Below are 25,519 nucleotides of genomic sequence, written 5' to 3'. Positions count from 1 at the left end.
ACCTCTACTCTCCGTCGTCTCCGTTTACTATAATTAGTCCGGGCTTCGTTTTCTCTTTACTAAAAGGGTCTCCTATTAGTGCTAGTACTAGTTATATAATAAAGACTACTCTATATACTTTCTAGGAATAAAGGAAGTCTAGTTTATATACTAAAGGGTTTATGACTCTTACTACTCGAAACGGTCTAACCCGCTATTAAGACTATTTACGGGAGTCTTTAGAGTAGCCTAGTAATTTATAGCCTTTATATAAACGTAAATATATAGCGTTACCTACCTCGAAAGTGTATAGTCTTTTTATTTTATTATATCGCCGTTTTATATTCTTTATTACGATTATAGCTAGATATTCTGCTTCTTAGTGGTATAAACTTCTAATATAGTCTGTTTATTCTTTATCGAACGTAGGCGGCACTCCTATGCCTATAGTAAGCTCTGCTATAGATTATAGCCGGAATCCGAATAAGAATTCGTTTAGTGATATATTAAGCGTTATCGTGTAAGCTTAATTTAGAGTATACTATATTACCGGAATAATATCGGGCCAGGGGATATTACTTATAGATATATAGTATCGTAGGATAATTTTAACGGATTAGTTCTTTCTCTCTAAGGATCCGTTTATCTAAGCGTGCTATATAGTGGAAATTACTAATAAAACTCTAAGTGCTTTAAATAGTTCTTACTAGAATTCGGAAATAAATTTTAGGTCTTTATCCGATATAATCCTTATAGGTAGTCCTTAATCTATTAGTTAGAGTATACGTAAAAGCAGTTCTGCCTAGTCTTTTACTATATAGGTGGAGTGTCCTAGGATAAGGATTATCTTTTTGCTTATTTTATATATTACGGTTAATATTATATCTAATTTATTAACCGGTTTACTCTTAATTTTCTAGAATAAGTATAGGTATTCGATAAGTAGTAAGCCGATAATAAAGTTAATTATAATCACGGAGAAAGGAAGTATAAGTGGTGTAATTAGCTATAGCTCCCCTAAGGGCTTTTATCGATCTATAGCGTTATCTAAATAAACTGGATAGTATCGTGCCTAACCTTTAACTGCGCGTACTTTGCCTTAGAAGCTAAAGCCGTCGAGTACGTGTATTATTTATTTTATTCCGAAGTAGTAATTATTATTATAAACTATTTATAATACTCTTCGGGTTAGAGTTTATAGAATAACTAACCTAAGCTTATTTACTTTTTTAATAGTGTAGAGAAGTCCGTTTTCGTAGCGTATCGGCGGGGCTTTTCTAGGTCTGCCGCTTAAAGTACGAGTTCCCTCTCGGTAAGCCACTATTTCGTTAATTATTTTCTTATATCTAGGGTCGTCTTTATAGGCTTATTAGAATTCTGCCTTTAGATCGTCTAGTATTATATAGTCGACCGCTATGTATATAAGTGCTTGCTTATATCCGTTATTAGTTAATTCGGGGCTTATTAAGGCGACGAACGCCGCCAGGGCTTTTTCCCGATCTGCTTAAATATCGTCTAGTTCGCTTATATATAGTGGCTTCCGCTCGTCTATTCTCTTCGCCTTCTTTTTTCCTATAAGCTCCTATAATTCCTCGTCGTTTACTATCGGTAGCCGAGATAAAGCGTCGGAGACTATATTCTATCTACCCGGGATATATTATATATCTAGTCGGAACTAGCTAAGGAAAGTCGAAGCAGCTATTAGTCTTAGGTTAAGTTTATTAATATCTATTATCTTAAGCGACGTCTATTCCACTACTCCTTTAGTTACTTAATAGTCTATTAAAACCATAACTAGTTATTTATATAACTATAGGCGTGTATATAATATTTTATAGGCCTAAATAAGTGTATAGACTTTGAGTTCGGTTAATTTATAGCGTGCTTTTATAGCTATTAGCTTTTAGGAAAGGAATAGAATAGGTTAAATCGAGTATATAGGGATTTTTCCGCTATCCTAGGGGGCTAATAGGTAGAATAGAAAGGCTCCTAGGCCGTTTCCGCTAGCGTCTAAATTAAAAAACGTTATCTTATTTAGTATATAATAATATAGCCTTATCTCCTCGGTGACTTATTTCTATATAATATCGAATACTTATCTTTCGATTTCCGTTAGTTTATAGGTTAGTTTCTTAGTTTGCTTTTATCTTATATATTTTAGGGCGGATAAAGTGATTTTACCTATATCTCTAGCTTTATTATTTAGTACCGTCTTTTGCTTTTATAGCGGCTTAACCTTAACTCGAAACTATAGGATAAATCGGCGTAGGAATCCGACTTTTCTAACGTATATCTCTAGGTCTAATAGTTTTTTTAGTATCTTAATTTATCGTAAAGCTTCTATTCGATTTATAGTTATATATAAACCCAGACCGTTAACTTTAAAACCTAGTAAACGAATAGAATTATATACGTAGAAGGATTTTTCGGGAAACAGAGCTAACCGGATATCCTAGAAAAGTTTAAGGATCGTTTTTAGGTATTCTATATACTCCTCGAAAGTATCGGAGAAAATAATAATATCGTCGATATACGCTCTACAGAAATATCGATATTTAAAGAGCCGTTAATCTATAAATCTTTATATAAATAGTAGGGAATTTCGGAAACCTATTAGCATAACTTCCGGTTATTCTAATCCTCGCGGAGAGATAATAGTTATTCGTTTCTTATACTTTTCCTTTACTAGTAGCTAGTAAAAGAACGAACTTACGTCGAAAGCACTAAACTATTTCTTTCCTTATAGCGATTATATGATTTTATCCTGCGACGGGATTAGGTATACGTCGGGCAGAACTACTACGTTTAGCTTACGAAGATTAATAACGACTCTACCTTTTCTCTGGCCTTAGACTATACGCCAGACTATAAAGGCTAGGTAGGCGAAAGGCGTGGGTAGCCTCTACTAAGTTATTCGGCTAAGTTTATATATTCTATTAAATTTATTATTAAGAATATCCTTATCCTCTCCGCTAAGCTAATATAGTTAAGAATATAGGTTTACCGTCTACTAGTTATTTATAAGGTTAACTCGTATATATTTATATAATAGGAGCGGTATAATACCTTAGTCACGCTATATATTAAAGGATTCTAGTAGTTTAATTATTTTTCTTGCTTTATCTATATCGGTGGCGTAGACGTGGATACCGTCCTTTATTATAATTTCTGGTATATCGTCTAGTCGTTTAGGCTTTATTATACTATATTTCTATTTCTCCGTAGGTGGCGTTCCTTCTATTAGTACTCCTTAGTTATAGTTTATTATCTCCTTTAGCTACTCGGGGCTCGCTCTTAGTATATATCGTATAATCTCTAAATTATCGAATTCGCCTCCCTCGGCTATCGCTAGCGCGTAGGCGTTTACCTATTCGACTTATTCGGTTTTATTATTATCCTAGGAGTTATATAGGCGGCCTATTCTATTATTCCTATATAAGGTCTTAGGCGTGTTTATCTTATTAACGAAGTATACGACCTTTAGGGTATCGGCGTCGTAGATATATAATAAGGCGTTATACCGGCTATATAGCTTAAAGTAAAATTCGTAGTCTCTAGGCAGATTACTATACCTTACCGGAATTAGTATAATAGACTTTAGTAGCACCACCGTCGTCTACGCTACTATAACTCTATATTAGTGTCTATATCCTGGCTTCTATAGGTATCCTAGGATTAGGACTATTATACCGTGGTAGCTAGTAAAACGTAATTATCTAGATAAGTAAAGGATATCGACTCTATAGGTTTTTAAGAAGACTATGCCTAGTAGTAGTTTCGGTTCTAGTTTATCTAGCACCTAAGCTATAACTATAAAATAGCCTTAGATCGGTGTGTCGTGTATATAACTATTAACGTAGAAGTCGAATATAGCCACTTCTTATACGTTAATTATTCCGGTAACTCCCTTTATAGGCTTCGGTTTTACTACGGTTCCGTATTATATATTCTAGGTATACTTATTTAACTATTTTCTATCGACTAGGATTATAAAGTATCCTAAGTCTATATAAACGCTTATCGGTTCTCCTAAGGGGGTAAATCTAATACCGATTTTATAGTACGTGTATTTCTTAAGTCCTTATATTCTAGATGCTTATACGTTAATAATTTCGTTAGGTTTAAATAAGAAAAAACTATTTAAAGCTTCCGGCTTAGGGGGCCTTTATAGTTTATAGGTTATCTTTTCTATATACTCGCTGGTTAGTTTACCGACTTATTCCGTGACTATTAGTGGTTAGGCGATCTTATTTCCTATTTCGTTATTTTAAGTAGAGTATTCTGTTTCCGGTTCTAGTCTGCTATCCGTTTTCTTTATCGTTTCGGGTTTCGATCTTATAGTTTATAGGGCTACTCTGTATAGGCCCTATCCTTTCGGCTTTAGTTCTATACAGGTATTTAAGAACACGTGTTTAAATAGCTATATTCTGCTCGCGAAGTATACTATATATTTTCTATATTAGTGCGTCTACGGTTTTAGCCTAGTCGGTTCCTTCGGTTATATTTGTCTTTTCTACGTAGATATATGCTTTTAACCTGTTATAAAGGTGGCTACGCCATAGTTATACGCTTACCGGTTTATAGACTATATAGGAGTATAGCCAGTTCGGCCTAAGAAATAAGAATAATAGACGTTAATTTTATTAGCTAGTTCCTCCTCTTTAATCTTATAAAAGTATATCTCCTCTCCCTCGCTAAGTACCTTATCGACTAAAATATATCCCTTCTCGCGTAGTTCCTCCTTATTGTTAGCTTTACCTAGGTTATCTATAGCTATATATATAATATATCTATCGCGGTTACCGTTTCTATTATTTACCTATTATCTTATACGTCGTTAGTAAGGACGTCTATCCTTACGGAACTAGCGGCCTCCCCTATAAAACTACTAGCCTCTACGGCCGTGATTACCGCGATTATCGCCGCTTTAGCGGCCTTAGGTAAATCTATCGCGGTTATCGAAATTACCGGAGTATAGCTATCCGCGTCTAAAGTTATTATTACTAAAACGGTTACCTTAGTTACCTTAACCTCCTTTAAAACGTCCTTAATTTACTAACTCGCCTATCTCCGCTATTTTATTTATCGCGCTAGTATCTATATAGTATATAGTAAGTCTATTAGTCTATAGCTGCTATATATAGTTATTAGGGGTGTTTATCTAGCTAGTTAAGGGGGGTCCTAGCTACTTAGCCCGAAATATACTATTTTATAGTTAGTATCGTAGTAAAAGTTAGCGGTTTACTATCTAGTCTTTAATTTATCGGATAAACTCGTCGAGGTATCTATTTATATCTAGTTAAGCGTAGATTTCTCGTAATAAGGGATCGATTCGGTTCTAAATTTCCTATTAGATATCGAGGTTTATCCGGGTACTAGCGCCCGAAGCTCTATATAAACGGGTAACTTAGTTTACCTACTCGGTAAATACTTAACCGTTAACGATATCTCGCGCCGTAAAGCGTAAATCGGCTATTTTCGTTACGGCTATTTCCGGATTTATCTGCTAGCGACGGCGCAGAGCTACGTACTATCCGTCTAATAAATATTAAACTTCGCTACGCTGCGTTACGGTAAGGCTAGTTAGCTATTAGGAGGCGGCTTCTCTAATAAATAAAGTATATAGATTAATATAAGCTTCTTTAATTAGCTCGGGAGTGGTTGCCTACTCTTTAACGTTTTTGATAAATAGCTTGATATTATGCTATAGTATTTTCTCGCTAGATACCGATTAGGGCACTAAAGTCAGCGATAAATACTTTAGTAGGCTAAAAAATCCGATTAAGGTTAGCTTATAGCGAAAGACGGGTAGATTATTAGTACTCTAAGAATTATAGCTTATATCGTTATTATTATTTCCGCCGGTTATATTATTAGTTATAGCCGTTCTACTAGCGAAAATATTTATTATCTATTAGAATTATTCGGTGGATAGTATAATCGCGGCTAGGGCTAGTACGGGAGGCGGTATCTACTATATTATCTATTATTAAGGCTCCTGCTAATAGGTGCCTAAGCTAGAGGCCTATGTTTCCTGGTTAATATCTATTCTGGTTATATAGTGTATTTAGTTTAGTGCTTATAAGGTTTTACGTGATTAATAGGGAGGTGGTGCTTAGGTTAGGCTCTATAAGTCTATATAATTATAGTAAGGGGGCGGTTAATTAAAAGAGTTTTATATAAGGGGGGGTGGGGTTACGGATTCGGTTAAATTTTATATAAAGTTAAAAGGGGGTGGAGTGGAGGTCTAGAAAAGTGGTCTACGGGGTGTGTTAATATTAAGGGCTATTAACTAATTATTAACCGATTATAGTCTATTCTTAAGCGAGGGTTATCGTCTATATCGTTCCACCGCTTATCTGCCTATTAGTGGAATCTCTTACGGGGTTTAGCTGGTTTATCTTAAGTGTGTTCTACTAGGATATCTGCTTTTACTAATATTAAGTTACCTAAGGATGGTTATAAGCGTCGCTTTTACTGCTTAATTATCGGTTTCCTATTATAGTAGGAAAGTTAGTCCTATATCTATTATTCTGCTTCTATTACTGCGTCTGCTTATACGGTATTCTTTTTCGGCTTTATTCCTTAGTGCAGCTCCCTCTTAGTGGATAATAGAGATCGCTCCGTTTAGTAGTTATTATTATCTTACCTACTTAGGTTTTGCTTATATAAATCTATAAATCTAAAAAAGTTCTCTCTTAGCGGTTATTAGAGGTTCTATTTATAGTAAAACTCTTATATAGCGGAGTTATAGGTAAGAGAGTTTATAGCAGGAAAGAGGGGTAAATTCTGTGGTTCGTGTTAAAGGAGGAGTAAAATTTATAGTGTTATGGCTTTATCGTGTAAATTTATGGCTATCGTTTACCTTATAGAAGCTGCGTTTATACTAGTGATAATATGGCCGATTAAATTAAGGTTAAGGAGAAAGAGAGGAAAATAAAATAAGGAAAATAGGAAAACGTTAGGAAAAACGATAAGGTAAAACGGTAAAAAAAGGTTATAGAAAACGATAAAAAAGAAAAACAACGCTTTGGACGTGCTTGGCTTAACTATAATAATAGCGAAATATTTGCTATAGTTACGGGATTGAGTTTATATATAATATATATTCTCTACGGTTTATATAGCTAATAGTTAAGTTATAGGAGGATTTATTTAATTAAGTCTATGCAGACTTATTTAATTACGAGAGGGAAAAAGAAAATAGGATATTAAGGGTATAGTATAGAGGCGAACGATAGCTACTAAACAGTTACTACTATTTACTATATATAAATATATGCTAGGAGACCGAAAGGTCTGTATAGAGATTTTATTAGAAAAAGAAGATGATTATTTTAAAGTCCGAGCTCGTGGAGCTCTGCTATAGAGGCAGACTTTTATAAGTCTGCCGGCAGCTGACTAATCTAGCTATGTGCGTATATATAACTTTTATGTAGCGGTATAGAAGTAGTAAAACGACTAAAATCGGATACGGTTAGCTTACCGAGATAAGGCTATTCGGAGACATATGGTAGCTGCTTATTAACGTCGATAAAAACTCGTATAACCACGGTCCCCTTACCGTTATAGCTACTTTAGTAACGGCGAGATCTAATTCCTAAAAAGCAGCTAGTATCGCGAAGATTAAGGATATAGTTAAGGTTCTTTCCGGGACGTATAAGCTAACTGCCTTCGAAATCGCTTAGTAAATACAGCGAAAACTAGAAGTTAAATCGCCTACGAAGCTTTTAATTAGCGATTAGGATATCCGTAACTATTAATGGTAGTTAAGGAACGGGAAATACGGACCTCTTTCTGCTACGCAGTATTTCCTCGAAAAGCTTTAAGCAGGTTAATCGGGCGCCTATTATCTAGCGTATAACGTTAATAAGGAGACTAAGCGAATCGATATAATATTTTAGACCTACCGGGTCTATATTAAGCAGTGGTAATATAATCCAGAGTTACTAATAATAGATTACACCTATTCTGTTAGTAAAAGAGTATTAGAGACCCTTAGATTATTAGCTAGTAACTAACCTCGATTTAACGCCTCTTGATTTAGGTAAACCGGTTTAATATGCCCTTATTCGAAGTCACGGGCGTGGTGTAGAGGGGCAGACCCGTGGTCCGGGTCTGGACGTTATGGATATCACGTGACCATGTACGCGGTCCTAGAGATCTGGTCTTGTATACGGCTATTCTTCGGAATAGACCCACTATATCTAGCTAGCTTTTCGTCCGATCTTTTACGATCGTCACCTATCACCCATCACAATCACAATTTATATCATCCTTCCCTTTTTGGTTATCTAGACGATCCAGAAGAGCCGACCGTAGGCCCGCCTGCCTATCTAGCTATTTATTCCCCTAATCAGACCACTGCCGACCCTTCTAGAGGCCCGGCGACCGTCTCCTCGGGACCCTTAGCTCTAGATACGGACCCGTGATGAGCCTAACCCTTCCTTTCGGCTAGCCTATTGGTTGGTTGTTTGTTTTGGCCCTAGCGGAGCCGTTCTGTATAGTGACGGCTTCGCCTTTCTTTAGTGGCCGCCGATTATAGTTCGTATAACTATTACTTTGCCCTAGTATTAAGAGAAAATCACGAAGCGTATAAGTGGCTATATAAGCAGATCTAAGTAGTCGCCTTAACGGAATCTATCCGCCTTCCTTCTATTATTATAACGGACTTCGAAAAGGCTCTAAAGAATACGTTAAACGGCGTTTTCCTATATATACCGTAGTAGCTTTATATCTAGTATATTATAAAGAACGTAACTTTAACTATTAGGAAGAAGTGGAACGGGCCGCTTAAGGGAAGTAGCCTTATTAGTACCTAAGGTAAGTTTATAATATTTCTTTTAGTATTTTAGCTGTTTATCGCGTTTTAATATTTTCGATAATATTATTTATATATATATACCGTTTATAGGTCTATATAAAAGACTTTTTATTTTCGTGGCCTATAGTTAGTCGGATTATTTCGCGTCTTTCTTATTCGGGTTAGTCTAGTAAAAAAAAATTATTAACCGAGCTATATAATTATAGAATAATTATAATCCGGCGTATAATCTATTAACGATAACGAATATAATATATTCGCCTAAGAAGAAGACGAAGTTAACGCTGCCGCTACTCGATATACTATTATAGACGGTAATACGGACGATGCCCTGGATAGAACTTAACGTACGGATACCGGCTATACTTAAACATAGTAAAATCCCCGTAATTTATTATCGGATTAGTCCGACGATTAAGGACCCAACGAGTTTATATCCTCGTGGAAGTCCTGCGTATATACGCCTACCGAAGAGCTTTTTAATCGAAGATAGGGGTCGCTAAAAAGGCAGTTTAACGCAGAATAGTCCGGTAAGTCGTAGCCCTGCCCTCCCTCTACTTAAATAATATAATCTAACCGTTACTTTAGCTCTTATTAGCTATCTCGAAAAGACCTATTTATTATAGCGCGATTAATTCTATAACTACGCCGTTTAACGCTTTTATAATTATAGTATCCGAGCCACGAGTCGAATAGAATCTGCCTACGCCGAGCTAAAAAAGAACCTCCGAAACCGTCTCGTAGATCTTAAATAATTATCTATCCAGATCGAGCGTATAGTGCAGCGAAAAGATAAACGATTAAGGATTAATATAGCAAAGGCGAGTCTCTACTATATAAAAAGTATGGAGACGAACCCGTTATAACTAACTTAGTCTTTATAATCACGGTTAAGGCTCTTGACCTTATATAGTAATAGTTTCTGGCGGCGAAGGAGGCGGTTATAAAGAGTATATCTCTGCCTCCCTATATAAGTAGCTTCCGGATATAATACGGCCTGCCCTGCCGCTACGAGATTTACCGCTATTTAATTAGAATATAGTAGCCTCTTAAATATATCGACGTTAACCCTTACTGGTGGGTAGATAAGAACCACGTAAGTTCTTCTACCCTCGATCTATTCTTAATTCTAAGCTATTTTCTTACCTATTCTAGCCTGATATTCGAGTAATCCGCGAGAGAACCCGAATCTTAGACCCTCTGCCTATCCGCTTAACCCGGAACCGGCTATAACCGTTACCCGTTATTAATAGCGTTCCTCTACCGTTATAACGCCCTCTGCTATTATAACGCCTATTATAACGCCCTGCGCCCTTATAACGCCGTGCCGTAACTAGGGCTTATAACCCTAGGGCTCGTAGCGGCAGGATATTATTATAGTATAAGCGAGATAAACTAAGGTAGCCGCGTAGGAGGAACTAAACTATACGGGAGGAGGTAGCTACTATCGCTATAGAGACCTCCCGAATAGTTATAGATAACTTTATAGCCGGGCTAATACGTGGTGGGTAATCGCAGGTACCTTCTAGGTATCTTTCTAGCTAAATATAGTGGGCGCCTACTTAAACGGTACCTCCGGCGTCTTAGTAATAGGTTTACGCGCATACCCTGCCCCTAACTCTTAAGCCACCGCCTTTAAACTAATAGGCGCCCGGTAATAAGTTCTGGATCTAATAGCGGTAGCCAGTTAGTTACGTGGATAGTCACGTAACAGGCGGTTAATAGGAGCAGTCTTAATAGTCACGGTTCTTTAGATAATATTATTAGGAATAGCGGTTTTAGTTAAGTATCTGGTTTTAAAAATAGAGGGTAATACTATAGGATTTTAGTAATTTTCTAAATCCTGTATCTTAGTTAATTCAGGACTTATTATTTGGCTATCCGAAGTTTTGGTATATCGCGAGACTTGTAACACGGACTCTAATTTCCCGCGCGTTGATCGAATTCGGAAAACTTTCCTAAATAGGATAGGCGCTTACGGGATACCAGACAGGGGTTATGCGGGATACCGGTACTCGGTAGCGTGACCCAGAGAAAGAATCTGCTGTTCACACCCACAGCAGCGAGCATGCCATAGCATTTCTTGGTTCCTTGTGCCCAGCCGTCATATTGTCATACTTTGTACAAAGTAGTCACGGGCCCTTCCTTGGTATTTCTTCCATCTCACGCGAGTGTCAGGCGTAGCATCGGTGTCTCATCCCCCCTTACCGCCATTCCAACACGCGCAACCCAAATGCTCGGGAACCTTTTGTCATTCCATGCACGCATCCCGCTTGGTTACCAGCGACTGAGGTGCCCTGAGCCGTGGAAAAATACTTCATTGAAATAAAAGGATAAAAAACACCTGTGAAACAATACACAGGTTCATAGCTTGTTCGCCTACTATCCTATCAACGCGACAATATAAATACGAAGGAAACATTTTGTACGAAGTATGTATATAACGTACAACACATACGTTGCGTTGTATACGGAGAGGGCGTGGCGGGAACGAACACATGCACCCCCACACCGCCCACGCCCTCACGATTTGTGGTGTCAAAGTGTCAAGTTCACATGGGAGGTGCACTGGGACCCATCTTCGGTCCGCTTTAAGCGGGAGCTTACCCGGGCGGACGAGGGCGGCATTCAACTGACATGCCCATGCTCGTAACATATCAGGGCCAAGGAGTCGTAAGACTCGTAGTTCGTAGTTGTAGTCTCGTGGCCGAGGAGGCAGGCACGCGAGAGTTATAACATTACAACGTACATATAATAGTTTCATGACGAGTGCGGGTGGACGTGACGGGGTGAGGAAGTGCCACGAACCCCCCTGCCATGTACTTGTACCTATTGTAATATGTGTGATATTCATCTGATAGGTAGGAGGTGAGACACGAGTCGGTAGGAGGACCCCTGGTGCACGTTGCATGTTGTCCAAGCCTGCAACGACCTACAAAGTACAGAATTTCGAGCAAAGGTACCTCGAAACCCGGCCAGGCAACAGGTAGAACAGGTTTTCAGACTTGGACATCGGAGCCTTCGGTCGGCATGCGGAGGTACCCATGCACGTTACCTTAGACAACGTACGTACACGGGACATCCCCTTTTCCGTTCCTGACCCCAGTACATCGCCAGGAGAGGAAAGCGCGGCATGTCATCCAAGCAGTCATTGGGCCCAAGCGTCTGTCAAGATCGAGTTGAAAAACCACCTGGTCTCGGACAGGGGCCACGACTACGTTGTAAAGCAGCGTCAGGGTGTCAAGACCAAAGGGGTAAAACATTGGCGTGCCCCGCCAAGGGAAAGAAAGGGGGGTTCTTTTGTCAACTCATGCGACAGGACCATCACGAGTCGTTCAGGTTTCCTTGCAGAGCCCGAAATGAATGATTGCCGTGTGGCTTCTGGGCAATCAATTCTTCGAATTCGAATTTCAAATGCTGGCCAAACACCCTGTCACCCCACTCCCACTTCTGCGCTCGGTCTGAGTGAAGCGGAGCTGGGCTGGGCCGAATGGGCCCGCTTCCCCCCTGCTCCATCCTCTCGGCAGGTGACAGTGTTTCAAAACAAGATATTTTAGACACAGTGGAGCATTTGTAGCCGTGAGAGTTGCTCGTGTGTCCATACGTTGTAGGGTTGGGATTTGCTGGTCGGTGTGCACGTTGTAATTAAAAACAATAGTAAGCCCAACCTCGGGCACTGATTTTCCCCCAGGGCCTACTTACTGAATACTTGATACTCTCATTGTGTCCTACTGCTGACTGAGGTGGACGATGTTCCATGTTCCAATTCTTCCTTCCCGCTCCCCAATTAGGCGCCCAATGATGACTAACCGAAACCTCCGGTCCCCAACGTCTTTGCCAAGTTCTAGAAACGCGTCCTTGTTTCCCTTTCGGGACGACGTTCCGAAGATGTCTTTATTTGGCCGATAATAAAAGTCAAAGCATACAACGTCTGTCTTATTCTCCGCCTCGACACACGTAGAACGAACAAACTGTTGATCGGTAAATGTCAGCTCTGACCGATGGACGCATGCATCAACCATGTCGAAGACACGCCCAATCCTCCTAGCCACTCGCTATCTTTCAAAGCCGACGCCCATATTACATCTCGTCATGCCTCGATGCATCCCGGGTCAGGGGACCTACCCATAACAACCTCACTAGGCGAGGCGAACCTGCCAGGCTCTTTCTATGGGTGAATTCTCTGGGGACCTGCCGTGTCGGGCTTTACTCCGCTCGCCGAAGTTCTTAGCTTCCCTCACTGACACCTGTCTCAGCGGCTGAGGGCTCGAATTCGGGCAACTGGGCCGTCCACCGTCGCGTCTGGCGAAGGAGGAGGGAGTGGAGCTTCTGCATTTTTTGCAGGGGCAATGTGTCTTGTCACATTGTGAGGTGGTATGCAGCGCACATACAACGTGATATGCCATGGGCACCACGCCCGAAGCCGGGGCGGGATGACGAACGACAGCCGGTAATCCAGCTCAGACTTGGGGCGGAATGGTTGCGAAACCTTCGATTTGTCTCAAAGGGCAGGGATTCAATCTGGTCGATTTTACAACGTACCGTTCCTGAATGTGTTTGAATTTTGGGCGGAATGAATGTTCTTCTATTTTTCTTTTCTGCTAACTTCACCCCACTTCCCTCCCGCCTTGTTTATTCCACGTTCCATCTCGCTAATTTTTGCCTAACTTTATGGCATGTCTACAACGTACTCGGAACTGGTTCTTACAACGTACACGTACAGTACGTTGTATACAACGATACAATGTCCTTCTGTTTTCCCCTTTGTATGGTTGGCACTAACGACACCCGCCCCCCTCCATTCCATCTGCTTGCCGAAGTCAACCCCAAGGTAGACTGTCTGGCGAGCGCTGGTCCAGTGACATCTTTCGAAACATACCAAGGATATCTAATCTGATTCCATGCTACCCGCACGCGACCATCGTTGCCGAGTATTGGTATGTAGCTTGGTGTCTATCTGGTCTTGCTCCTGAGCCACGTTCTCTGCGAATTCAGCGTATAAACATGTTGTGTCTCTACCAAGGATACCATCTATGTACCCATTTGTGACTACAAGGTGTTTCGGGTCTAATATTCGTACCAGAGGAGGGTGCCTATTCCCACGTTTCGAGAGGTCATGCGACCCCTGGAAGCAGACATGAGTCGTGCCGAAGAAGCGAAGTGAGGCAAGACACGGGCGAGGAAATCTACAAGGCCTGGATCCCCCATGAGCGGATCCTTCAGCAGCAGCACCCGTCTTTACTCCTTCTTTTAGCCGCGCCTGGCCTAAGGAGCCTCGGTGCTAATAATAATGAGAGGAAGCTAAATATTGGACAATCTACGTTGTATGTACCGGCGACTCACCGGCGGAGATCTCATTGGCATGGTATCCATCTTAAACGAGATTTGAGATGGTATACCCCATGACCCCGACCAAATATGCGGATGTCTTCCGCGACCTCGCTTTCGAAAAGGAGTTATTTGGCTGCTCGCGTGTATCGTGTAAGCGCCAAACCAGGTTTTGTACGGTACCCTACCGATATCATACCGTAGGTCGGTCTGCCGGTCAGTCAGGCCGTAACGTAAGGGTAAGATACGATGACGGTGGTAGAGACGAGGAGGCGGTCAGGGGTTTATTCTTGGTGCTGCTCCTGACCTTCCACCACTCTTGTCCATGAACAGACGGACCGCCTCATATTCAAGCTCCCAAGGTCGTACAGTACGTTGTACGCTGTATTAACCCTGTTAGGCGGACTGAAAACAATGGAAACGAGGTGCGAAGACTGAAGGAGATTCTGTACCTACTTGTTTCCCGTCTCATCTCCTAGACGGCCTCGGCTCAAACGCGCCATAATTGTCTTCTACTATAACGTATTCGTATGTCCACGGTGGGAGGATGGTTTCATGCGATAGAACACTTCCAAGCCTAACATTGGTGTGGCTGTTAGCTTTGATGACGTTTGTGGCGTTGGTGGCTGACAAGCAACGGTACCTTCTGACGGCCCGCGGGACTGCGGCCCACACAGTTTTCGATCGCACTGGATCTTGTGACGGAGTACCTTAAAATGACCCCACTACGAAGTACCTACGTTGTATACAACTACGTTGTACAGCTGTCATCAAAGATCAACTTCTATTGGCTCGGTACTCGGTTGAACTTGACTCCAGCCTCCTACTCACCGACGACATTGAAGCTGTAGCGGTAGCTGACCTAGGCATCCGGGGTACTGTATATTCACCGACAGCAAGCCGCAGGCATACAACACGGAACATCCTCGAGAATATCCGGTATCCATACACCTTTGGACCTTTGGGCATCTGAGCTGGGGTTTATTTACTTTTGCCCACTCAAGCTGCAGACTGCTGACTGGGTACCGTACCGTACCTGAGCGGCATCTCGACAAGATGCGGCAGAGGACCACCTTTGTCCACGAGCCCGGCAAGGGCATAGACTTCCAGGAACTTCAGATTGCCGGGGATAACCTTGGCGGGCCGGAATTCCTTGCTGTTCGCGAAGACCGTATCACATTTGCCCTCGATGAGCTGCCGGCCGAGCTCTCGCACGTCCTCAGGAACTGCCATGAGCTGCATGCGAGATGGGTGAGCCCCCTGCCTTACGAGACAGTGGCACCTCTCGTTTCCAGGTTGTCGCCGGGCTTTCACTTATTCTATTCACCGGCGACGGCACCCGGGGAAGTCCAAGATGAGCCAGATACGTATGTTGCTGTCATTCCACCGAAGGCTCCCACTGAACAGGTCATGCTGATGAGAAGACGACACACCGCAGTGCTACGCTCTGCAAGGTATTGAACGAGGCTTTTGGCATCCAGAACTGCTCATCGTCTAGAGTAAGTGCGCGAGATGCCCCGCTCGCTCCGTGTCTCGCCTTGCTTGCTGGCAGTGGACTGACCGGCTGGTATATAGGCCTTCACGAAGTTGCCCAATGACCTCCCCTCTCACTCGACGGCCTTGTATTTACATGAAATCCGGGAAGACCTCGCCCCCGTAATTGATTACATCAACAGTCGGATCTGTGCTACTCTGAACGGTCATGGTGATGCTGCGGTTTCTACTTGCAGGGAACGAGTCGAAGATTTACGAGATGCGGCCTCCTTAGATATATCCTACGATGCCGCCTCAAATTCCCTCAAGGTGACAGCCCAATGGCCCAGGAAACGTCAATCAGTCGCGGTTTCGTCAACTCCAGGCCACCGGACCGAGGTCGGAATCTTGGGCGAGGACTCGTCGGTGCGTACCGACGCGGAGGAGATCGGCATCTCAGGGGCCCTGACGGTGCTGGGTGACCAGACGACGCCATCCCCCGTCATGTTCGCCGTGCCATCACGCCACAGACCGTCGGGAGTGTCCTTCTCATCGGCCTTTGTCGCCCCGGCGGGCTTGCACCCCACGCTGCGGCTCCGGATCAGCTCGGCGGGACGGCCGAAGGAGGACGCGGACTGCGCCCTTCATGCCTACTTCACCTTGCCCAAGACCATCTTCCCGGACCGGTACCAGCTATCGGACGACTTGTTCCTCCGGTCGAAGAACCTGGCGGCTCTGCGGTACGCCAGCTCGCCCATCGACCTCGAGGCGCCCGCCTACGCCACCGAGACGTGGGGGTCTAACATGCTCCTGGAGCTGGCGCCCCCGGCATCGGAGGAGGGGGATGCCTCGGGCGAGTGGACGGCCGAGGTGCCGCTTCACCTGCGCTACCAGGCGCCCAACCGGGACGGATACGCCGAGATTGAGGTGCCGTACCCCGCGGTGTTCTGGGCGTGCGCGGCCGAGGAGGGGGCCAAGTTCCCCAACAACCCTTTCGACCGGGTTCATCTCGGGTACGATGGGCATTTCGGACCGCAGACGACGTTTTGGCATGTTGAGCCCCGGGCGGAGGAGAGTGGAGGCGGCAGCGGCAGGCTGATGAGTCCGATCCGGGTGCCTGTGCTGGACGAGGACGATGCCCCCTGGGTGAGAGCTGGCACGGCAGCGGCGGTTGTGGTGGGATTCGCATGGGTGTTGTGGACGTTGGTGGCGGCGTATCGGAAGTCTGGGTATGGGAGAGGGAAGGAGTCGGAGAAGAAGAAGCAGTAGTATGAAGTGAGGGTGAGGCGATATTACTTGATATTGGAATTCGATCTTTTGCTCCTAGCGCTTTATCTCCTATAGTTGAATTACAGAAGCCTATTAAATTACTTTATATATTTCAGATACGTACTCCTTATATCGCGTGGCTGTTCCCTTGTATATTCATCCTGCTATTCAGTAGGTACACTAAGATCAGGTACCTATGTACTTCAAGGAACACTTCCAGAACGTTGCTTACGTTAACACACCGCACTCACCGTCTCGTCCGACTTCATACAGACATGTACGCTTTCAGTGCCTCATCGAAGCGCGTCGTTCAACAAGTTCAATTCGGTTTCTCTTCACCCCATTTCCAAACCCCATTCAATAGATCATTCCAATGCTCTCCTACGCGATAGCCTTCATAGCCTTCATCCTCTTTTTCTCCAACCCAATCATCAAGCTCTTCGCCCCGACTTCATCTCTCCACTCATCCCGCTCCCCGAGACCACAGTTGAACGAGTCTCTCCTAGCTCTCCCGTCCCCCAACGACACAGCCCTTTCCTGCAATGCAGACGCTTATTCCGTCCACATCCTGTCGTCGGCACCTCTGGTGCTCTACATTGAAAACTTCCTAACCCAGGACGAACGCTCTCACCTCCTTGATATCAGGTCCGTTTTCCCCCTGACCCCGAAGACGAAAAGAGCAAACTAAAAAAGACAAAACAAAACTGAACATTGAGAAAATAACCCGTTGCACGAATAAAGCGAGCCGCTCTACGAACCCGCCACCGTGACGAACGACGGCGGCGCAACAACCCACCGCGACGTCACGGTCCGCCTCTCTTCCGTGGCTCTCATCCCGCGCACCGATCCCGTCCGGTGCATCGAGGCCCGTGCCAGGGCCCTCCAGGGCTGGCGTCCCGACCGGTGGCTCGAGAGATTGCGGACGCAGCGGTATGATGCCCCGGGTGGCCACTACGCGCACCATCTCGACTGGTCGTCCAACGCTGGCGGGTGGGGGCGCGTCGGGAGCATGATGGTCTGGGTCCACGGGGACGGGTCCGCCGAGGGAGAAGGGGAGGGGGAACGGTTGGAGGGCGGTGGAACCGAGTTTCCTCTTCTGAGACTGAAGGGAGATGGTGCCCAGTGGTGTCGGTTCGTGGAGTGTCGTGAGGATGTTCACGAGGATGCCGAGCAGCAGCAGCAGCAGCAGAACGGTCGACAGCAAGACGAAAGTCCTGATGGTGGCCGAATGGGCGTCATCTTCAAGCCTCGTCCCGGCAATGCGGTGTACTGGGAGAACTTTCGGCCTGACGGGTCTGGATACGACGAGGCGTGGCATGCTGGGTTACCCGTGACCAAGGGCGTCAAAGTCGGACTGAACATATGGACTTGGGGACGCATCGATTAGATGGCGGATGCCGCGAGAAAGCATTTGTATAGATACATGTGTATGTACGTGTGTAAGAGTATATACATGGCTCCCATTTAAACCAAGAGGATATTCCCACCCCATTTCCCCCATCTACTTCATCCGGGGGGCACCCATCCCAACTCCTCGACCGGCCATCGGATCCATAACCGATGCTCCTGGTCCAGCGCCGCCCAGACCATCCCCATAAGATGGGCCGCCCACCCGTCCAGCCACCACTGGCTCTCCAACTTCTTGAGCAAGATGAGGAAGTGCGCAAAGATGGCCACAGCCTCCTGCCGCGCCGCGGGTCCTTTGAGCAAGGGGAGGAGATCGTTGGCCACGGTCCACTGCCACACGAAGATGTCGCTGGCGTCGAGCAGCAGAGGCCGTTGTTGAGCCAATGGCGCGTAGCCGTCGCTAACATCGTCGGCGGTGGTAGTAGTTGCACCTGGGATCGCCATGCCCAGGATGCGGCGCAGGTGGCCGATGGCGGCGTGGTAGATTGGGACGAGTTCGGGCTCGGCGCAGGTCTTGGCGACGAGCCTCTCTAGGTCACGGAGCAGGGATGTTGGCGAGTCTTCCGGACGGGAGGGGTCTCGGATGACGGCGTGGTGGCGGTGCGCGCCGTGGGCGAAGAGCGGGGCGAGTGGCCCTCGATAGGTACGCGGATTGATGGTGTGGATGACGGGATCGATGCTGCGGAGGAGGAAGAGCCATTGGGGGAAGACGGCTTCGCCGATGAGGAGGGAATCGGCCGATTTGCGCGGGTGTCCGAGCACTTTTGCGTTTTTCATCCATGTTAGGCGGATATCTCGTTTTGTTTTTGCAAGTTCAAGCTGTACGGTGAGGTGGGAAGAAATACATACCGAAGTAGATGGTCAGGATGGAAAAGAGATAGAGGTTCTCGCAGTCTTCTCGTTTGAGATGGAGCAGCAAAGGCACGGCCGACTGGCTTGCAGCCCTGTGGTGCATGCAGGCGCGGGCGACGTACAACTTCTCCCGCCGGTCGGGCCGGAAGTGGGCGAGGTGGAGGGCCGACACGGCGAGCAGGCTACGCATGACGTAGTCGCAGTCCAAGGCCATGCGCACGACGCTGGTCCGGAACATGTCGCGCACGGTGGCATCGCTGGATAGCGTGGCGTAGGTGAAGCTGGTAAAGTTGTGCATGAGTTCGAGGTCCAGCATGTCCAGGTCATCGTCTACGGTGGTGCCGCCGGCGCCGGCGTCCTGGCCTTGGCCGGGCATACCCAAGCTCGCGGCCGGATCATCGCCGGCAGCCGGACCGAAACCGCCAGCAGAGCTTTCCGGGGCGTGGGCTTTGGCGGCGACGGGATGAGTCTGGAGAAAGTCGCAGGAGACGGCGTGCTTGATGCAGTTCCGACACGCGGGTTTCTGCTCGTCGCACTGCAGCCGGTGGGTGGGATTTACGAGTTAGTAAAAGGGTGAGCAGATGACAAGAGACAAAGCGATCGCCGGCTTTCAGCTCATACCTTGATTTTCCGCCTCTTGCAAGTTCGACACCCAGTCCTCGACTTGGGATGTGACCGCCGCGAAGTCTTGGGGGCTGTTGGCGTGGCGGCAGTAGACGCCGCGGGAGAGTCCCAGGAGAGGGGAGATCCGGATCCTGTCCTTGCCCTGGTCGCCGTCGCCGTCGCCGTCCCTGTCGCTGTCCCTGCCGCTGTCTCTGTCTTTGTCACCGTCGCTGTCCCTGGTGCCAAGGACTGGGGATGGTGGGATACTGTAGAAGGGCTCTGTGACATGGGAAGAATGAGGAAATGGGGCCATCCACAGGATGACACGAGTCGTAAGTGTAGTGACAGCCCAATGGAACGGAATGTGTTCAGTCGTCAGTGGACAGACGGTCTCTATATCGCATCACGTCCTGTTCCGTCGCAAATCGAATCTACCCTTGAAGATGGTTGGCGTCGATTATTCAGACCCGAGACCGAGGATTCAGCTCTTGGTTTTTGTGCTGGCGCTTTGCTACTCTTGATGAATAAAAGTATAAAGGCGAACAAGATAGAGTCAATGCCAGAGGAAGTTTGAGGGGCCAAGGCGTGAGTTTGAGTTGGCTTTCTTTTGCTTCGTATTTCGGTCACCCGAGAATCGAGGTAGAGTAATACGAAGTACCTACTTTGTACGGAGTACTTCTTGAAGTCGCATGTATCATGTACAGTCGCCCAATACGGACAGTGTCTACGGTAGGTATAGGGAAGTACCTACGTCGTGATTACTTCGTACTCCCTCATCTTATTCCTCACACCAAGTCGGTCAACCACGACGACATTCGTTCACATCACTCGAATCGCAACCACGGCCACGGCTCGTCATTTCATCTTTCATGTTTTCCCTATAAACGCCTTTTGCCCATTTCATCCGTCGTTGAAGTCCTCGCCTTTCGCAAAGCAACAAAAATTACAAAACCTCGCATGAACCCCTTCTAGAAACTAGGCAGGCGGCTTTCTTGGTCATGCCATTCCCCGTCCATGTCCTACTTGCTCGTCTTTCCCGTCGATGTCGCCTGGGTGAGGGTCCTCCCGTCGGCCCGCCCTTGTCATTGGCCTTGGGCGTTCGTTGCGCCCCGATCGAAGAGTTTCCCTCGAAATGCTTTGCTGTCTTGTCGAAAAGTGTTTCGTTCTTCCACAGTCCCCGCCTCATCTTTCATTAAGAACACGTTTCAACGTATCACTGCTTATTTAGCATGCTTTTTGAAGGCCAGGAGCTCGGCCAGGCTGGCCAGGGGACAGCCGTGCTTCAAAAAGTCGTGCAGGAGCAGTTCCTCGGCCGATGCTCGGCTCTTGACGTCCACGCACAGGCACACCGACAAAAACGCCTTGAGCTCCTTGGTCAACCTCTCCGGCTTCTTCAGGCGCGGCGTGCCGTTGGTCGCAATCAGATAGAGCGCCTTAAGAGGCTCCTCGTTGAGGTACGGCGGCTCGGACTCGATCATCTCAATCGCCATGATGCCGAGCGACCAGATATCAACCTTGGGGCCGTACTCCTTCTGTTTGACCACCTCGGGTGCCATCCAGTATGGCGTGCCCACCATGGTCGCCCGCTTCGACTTGGTCTCGGTGAGTTTGGCACAGAAGCCAAAATCCGCTGCGCACCAGGGTTAGCCTAGCTTGGGCCTTACGTATTTCTTCTGCTTGGGTCTATTGCCCGGCTTCCGACTTACTAATCTTGACATTGCCACGTGCGTCCAAGAGGACGTTGTCACTCTTGATATCTCTATGAATGATGTTCTGGGAGTGGAGGTGCTGAAGGCCACGGCACGTCTATTCTCTGATTAGCCACGAGCCAACGGGAGACGAAAAAAGACGATAGGCTTACCTCCAAGCAGATGGTGGCAATCTGCTCCTCCGTAATGGTGGCGTTATTGTCAATGACATCGGTCAGTGCACCGCCCTCCATATACTCCATCACCACCCACAGCTCCGACTGGTTGTTCCGCAGGAACGCGTCCAAAAAGTTGACAATGTTGCGATGCCGGCTGTCCTTCATCACCATAATCTCGTTCACAATGAGCTCCTTCCTCGGCTGGTGAGCGAGATCCATCTGCTTGATCGCCACCTGGGCCCGCAGACCCTGCGCTCGGAGCACGTCGCGCGCAATGGGCGACGGAGCCCCCTCCTTGATCTTGGCCACGTAGACCGACCCCGACGCGCCTTGCCCAATCTTCTTCTGCTTGGCGTACGACAGGTTCGGGTCATCCTTGGACACCACCTCTCGGAGCTTGGCCATGACCTCGCTCTCCGACATGGTCGACATGCGCACGTCCTGCTTACGCTCCGACGCCGACGGTTTGGCCGTCAGCGCCGCCTCTGCCACCCGGACCGCGTTGGCCTGCTGCTGCGGAGGCTGTGCCTTGTTCACGTTCAGGGGCTTCACCGGCGCCGGGAGCCGGGTCGCCGGCGGCCCCTGCCCTGGACCGTTCGCTCTCGCCTGACCGGCACCGGCCGCGCTGCCGTTGGGGTACCGCTGAGGAGAGGGCTGGTCGGGCCGGTCGGGCCGTGGTCGTTGCAGCTGCGGGTCGCGGTCACGCTCACGGTCACGCAGGGAACCAGGCGGCATCTGGTTTCGTGACCCAGCCGTCGGCGGAGACGGAGCCGGCCGTTGGGCGCGAAGACCATTCACCTGCTGGTTCGACGGTTTCGGTGCTGGTGGTGCTGCCCTAGAAGGGTTGTATCTGTCTGGTGTGGTGGACGGGGGACCGCCATAGCCGCCAATCTCTTGTTTAGCGAGGGGTACTTTCGTCTTGGGGAGCGACGCATTGTACGCCTCCAGCTCGCGACGGTTGGCTTCCTCCATCTCCCGCTCCCGCTGCCTCTGGGCTTCCAGCTGTTTCTGGCGCTGCGCCTCACGCTCGCGTTGCTCCCTTTCTCGTTCTCTCTCCCGCTCACGCTCACGCTCTCGTTCCCTCTCGCGCTCCCTCTCACGTGCCTCCTGCAACTGCATCTGTTGGCGTTGGATCTGCTCCTGCGCTTCGGACGTGGAGGGCTTCCTCTGTCCTTGGGTAGCCGCGGCGGCGGACATGGCGCTGTTGTTGCTCGTTTGCCGTTGCATCTGGGAGGGCGGCATGGGCCGGGGCGGCACCACCCCGGCCCCACCACCATAGCCGAGCTGTTTGTTGTGCTGGCTTCCCGGAGGCGGGGTCGGGGTGAGGCTAGAGAATTGCTGCGGGTTCTGTTGGCGCTTGGTCAAGTCGGAATAAAAGTCAAGCACCTCGAAAACGGCCTGGGGGTTCCGCTCGTAATCTTCCTTGGTGATGGCGGACGAATTCAGCAACTTGGACCACTCTGGTGGCAGTCCGACGAATTCGCCCGTCTGGGCGTCGAATCCCACATGCACGGCATGCGAGAAGTTTGTGGGGTTGCTGACGCCGCCCATGCCGGGACACGAGCCGTAAATGAGATCGATCCATTCGTACAGGTCATCGTCGCTCTTGACTCGGATCTGCAGCGTCTTGGTTTGACCGTCGTCCTCGCCGGGGCTGGTGGAGGAGCCACTGGGGTTGCGTTTGATTTCGAAGATGGTGCCTGCCGCCTCAACGCGACCGACGTTGACGACGTCTTTGAGGTAAAGTGTATAGGCCACCTTGCCTCCCTCCTGCTTGTGGAAATCGAGCGACTCTTTGCGGAGGATAAGCAGTCTCGGCTTCCAGGGGTTAAGGAAGTTCTTGCCCTCCTTGACCTGCGCCCATCCCTCTTTTCTCACGGCGACGCCGCCCATGCCATTGGTCTGGCTGGAGTTTTGGCGTGCGATGGGCAGCGAGATGGTAGAGCCGGTATATGTGGATGTTGCGGTGCTCCGGACGGGAGATATGGCCATGTTGGCCAAGCTGCCCGGAAGGTTGGTGTTGGGGGTGAGATTGAGGCGGGGCCGATCGGTAGGAGGTCGAGGAGCCGGGCCAGGGTTCATGAACTGGCCGGACGAGTAGACACTGCTGCCATCAGCCATTGTGGAAGAGCATGGGCGTGATTAGCCGGTAATCGAAGTGCAGCAGCAAAGGCCGCACGGGAAAGCAGACGGCGGGAGGGGGGAGGGAGGGAGTAATATTAGGAGAAGCCAAGGCTGTTGCGCGTTGGAGGTTGGAGGTACATGGATTGTAAAGTAGGGAAGGATAGGGGGAATAAGGGGAGTAGGGAGGGCAGCGCATCAAGAAGAGGGCAGGCGCGTGATCAGCGGATAAGAAGGGCAAAAAGGGAAAGTAGCCAGACAGGCCGTGGGATCAGGTATCCGAACAGCAATAGGTAGTAAAGGGAAAGTACAGTCAGGGTCAGGGTCACCCTACTGCACCCACTGCGCCCATTGCACCCACTGCACCGCACTGCATGCCTTGACTAGGGCGTAATCGAAATTAACCCCACTTATACTCGGCCGTAACCACCAGCCTGGCTGTTACGGAGTGTTGATAAAAGGGGCTGCCAAGGAAAAGAAAAGGAGAGGGAACCAAGAAGAAGAAAAGGAAAGTGAAGAATATCTTCATACCTGTTCTGAGAAGCCATAATGAAAGACACCTATTGACGATACTAATTCTTTGTGTATCTGTGAGTGAAATCATTGAATTTCCGCTCTTGTCTGCTCCTGTGGCCAAATCAGAGCCACACAATGTTTCATGAGATGGCTGCTTCTCTGCACCTGCAAGGCGAAAGATCACTTTGGCGCGCGCTTTGAACTATTTTTATGATGGCGGCTGCTGGTAATGCAATCGATCCGGGATATGTAACCAGGGTATCTCGACGAATGATAATATTAATGAAGGGCAAGAACGAAGAGAAAAAAAAAAAGAAAAAAAAAGCTGTCGAGTCAAAACGATGACAGGAGTGCCTGCGAGAAAAACACAGTCGACCGCCGAGAACGAAAGAATAGGTCCGGATCGCGGCTAATAGTGGATGACGCGCCGAGCGCAAGGGGTAGTTCGACACGGCCGTTTGACCGACCACCAGGGGGAAAAGCGGACGTTGATGTTGGGCGGAAAGGAGTGGGCGGTGAGGCTTGACGTCGCCTTCCTCCTCTCAACTGTTCGTCGATGGTACAAATGGATTTCGGACGAAGACGGTGTAATTTTCTTGTCGTAACAGCCAGCACATGTGACGAGAGTAGGCTGCACGGAGAACGAAGGTTCGGGAGAGAATGATGGTATTTTGGACAAGTGGATGGCGGAGTCCGTTCCATGAACGAGAAGGAGGGGAAGATTTCGCGTTTCCTCCTGACCAGGAAGGAAGTGGTACATTGCTACCAACGGAGTCTATGTACATATGTGTACTCTTGGCCTGTTGTTTACGAGGGAAGACGCAGTGAATCTCATAGATGGAGCTACACCTCCAACTGTACAGAGTACCTACCAAGGCTGTACCTACTATGGAATGCGGTACGAGTGGAGACGGTCGGGCGGCAAGACCAAACGGTGCAATCGCGCCCTACCCCTGACTTGCCCAGTGATCTCGCTTTATACCACAACGTACCGATTCGGCGAAGAGGACACGGCGCTAGTAGCAGTTGCTGTAAGCAGCATAGTGGAAGCGTGTGTGATATTGGCTTCTTTTGACGTCGCTGTACGTTGTACGCTGTACTGTACGTTCTAGTTGTATTCAACACCACATGGCCCCTGGTCTTCAACCCCATCAGCCACAAAAAAGAAAAGAAAAGAAAAGAGAAAAAAGAAATAAATCTCCATACGACAGACAAGCCTATGAAACGGCCTTGTTGGATCGCGTCGCAAGTCGCCGAGTCAAAGCGTTTCAAGCCTCACG

The 25,519-nt window shown here is 47.4% G+C and overlaps 5 protein-coding genes across 5 annotated transcripts; 2 read left to right on the top strand and 3 right to left on the bottom strand.

Moving 5' to 3' along the window:
- Positions 1-10,851: 10,851 nt before the first annotated feature.
- On the bottom strand, positions 10,852-14,161 carry ACRALDRAFT_213110 (uncharacterized protein; the record flags this gene model as incomplete). Its single annotated transcript, XM_071024007.1, is given in 27 exon segments — positions 10,852-10,920; positions 10,971-10,996; positions 11,026-11,048; positions 11,068-11,090; positions 11,148-11,190; positions 11,258-11,325; positions 11,360-11,371; positions 11,421-11,503; positions 11,571-11,698; positions 11,740-11,822; positions 11,873-11,968; positions 11,995-12,100; positions 12,132-12,322; positions 12,365-12,426; positions 12,506-12,511; positions 12,543-12,669; positions 12,761-12,774; positions 12,803-12,889; positions 12,944-12,967; positions 13,045-13,158; positions 13,219-13,350; positions 13,420-13,430; positions 13,525-13,653; positions 13,723-13,852; positions 13,907-13,928; positions 13,976-14,020; positions 14,147-14,161. The coding sequence occupies 27 exon segments, from the start codon at positions 14,159-14,161 to the stop codon at positions 10,852-10,854; spliced, it is 1,869 nt and encodes a 622-aa protein (XP_070871772.1).
- Positions 14,162-14,995: 834 nt separating this feature from the next.
- ACRALDRAFT_1077884 (uncharacterized protein) lies at positions 14,996-16,979 on the top strand. Its single transcript, XM_071018700.1, has 3 exons — positions 14,996-15,498; positions 15,570-15,630; positions 15,707-16,979. The coding sequence occupies exons 1-3, from the start codon at positions 15,188-15,190 to the stop codon at positions 16,871-16,873; spliced, it is 1,539 nt and encodes a 512-aa protein (XP_070871771.1). The 5' UTR covers positions 14,996-15,187; the 3' UTR covers positions 16,874-16,979.
- A 174-nt stretch (positions 16,980-17,153) lies between these two features.
- ACRALDRAFT_1077883 (uncharacterized protein) lies at positions 17,154-18,732 on the top strand. Its single transcript, XM_071018699.1, has 2 exons — positions 17,154-17,518; positions 17,615-18,732. The coding sequence occupies exons 1-2, from the start codon at positions 17,247-17,249 to the stop codon at positions 18,258-18,260; spliced, it is 918 nt and encodes a 305-aa protein (XP_070871770.1). The 5' UTR covers positions 17,154-17,246; the 3' UTR covers positions 18,261-18,732.
- On the bottom strand, positions 18,380-20,023 carry ACRALDRAFT_1072597 (uncharacterized protein; the record flags this gene model as incomplete). Its single annotated transcript, XM_071018000.1, has 3 exons — positions 18,380-19,041; positions 19,130-19,667; positions 19,754-20,023. The coding sequence occupies 3 exons, from the start codon at positions 20,021-20,023 to the stop codon at positions 18,380-18,382; spliced, it is 1,470 nt and encodes a 489-aa protein (XP_070871769.1).
- Positions 20,024-20,567: 544 nt separating this feature from the next.
- ACRALDRAFT_1077882 (uncharacterized protein) lies at positions 20,568-24,199 on the bottom strand. Its single transcript, XM_071018698.1, has 3 exons — positions 21,597-24,199; positions 21,442-21,541; positions 20,568-21,365 (listed from the first exon to the last, which is right to left on the bottom strand). Exons 1-3 carry the CDS (start codon positions 23,721-23,723, stop codon positions 20,956-20,958), a joined length of 2,637 nt encoding a protein of 878 aa, XP_070871768.1. The 5' UTR covers positions 23,724-24,199; the 3' UTR covers positions 20,568-20,955.
- Between the last annotated feature and the right edge of the window lie 1,320 nt (positions 24,200-25,519).

Source organism: Sodiomyces alcalophilus (genome assembly GCF_042370955.1).
Source record: "Sodiomyces alcalophilus JCM 7366 unplaced genomic scaffold ACRALscaffold_8, whole genome shotgun sequence".
NCBI classification, from domain to species: Eukaryota; Fungi; Ascomycota; class Sordariomycetes; order Glomerellales; family Plectosphaerellaceae; genus Sodiomyces; species Sodiomyces alcalophilus.
The sequence above is the reverse complement of the archived record's forward strand: the minus strand, read 5'-3'. Positions and strand labels throughout refer to the sequence as shown.

Coding starts and splice junctions, on each gene's coding strand:
- ACRALDRAFT_1077884 (XM_071018700.1), top strand. CDS start 15,188: ATGCGGCAGAGGACCACCTTTGTCCACGAGCCCGGCAAGGGCATAGAC. Junction 15,499..15,569: donor GTCCAAGATGAGCCAGATAC/GTATGTTGCTGT, acceptor GACACACCGCAG/TGCTACGCTCTGCAAGGTAT. Junction 15,631..15,706: donor AGAACTGCTCATCGTCTAGA/GTAAGTGCGCGA, acceptor GCTGGTATATAG/GCCTTCACGAAGTTGCCCAA.
- ACRALDRAFT_1077883 (XM_071018699.1), top strand. CDS start 17,247: ATGCTCTCCTACGCGATAGCCTTCATAGCCTTCATCCTCTTTTTCTCC. Junction 17,519..17,614: donor TCTCACCTCCTTGATATCAG/GTCCGTTTTCCC, acceptor GCACGAATAAAG/CGAGCCGCTCTACGAACCCG.
- ACRALDRAFT_1077882 (XM_071018698.1), bottom strand. CDS start 23,723: ATGGCTGATGGCAGCAGTGTCTACTCGTCCGGCCAGTTCATGAACCCT. Junction 21,542..21,596: donor TTGCCACCATCTGCTTGGAG/GTAAGCCTATCG, acceptor ATCAGAGAATAG/ACGTGCCGTGGCCTTCAGCA. Junction 21,366..21,441: donor ACGTGGCAATGTCAAGATTA/GTAAGTCGGAAG, acceptor CCTGGTGCGCAG/CGGATTTTGGCTTCTGTGCC.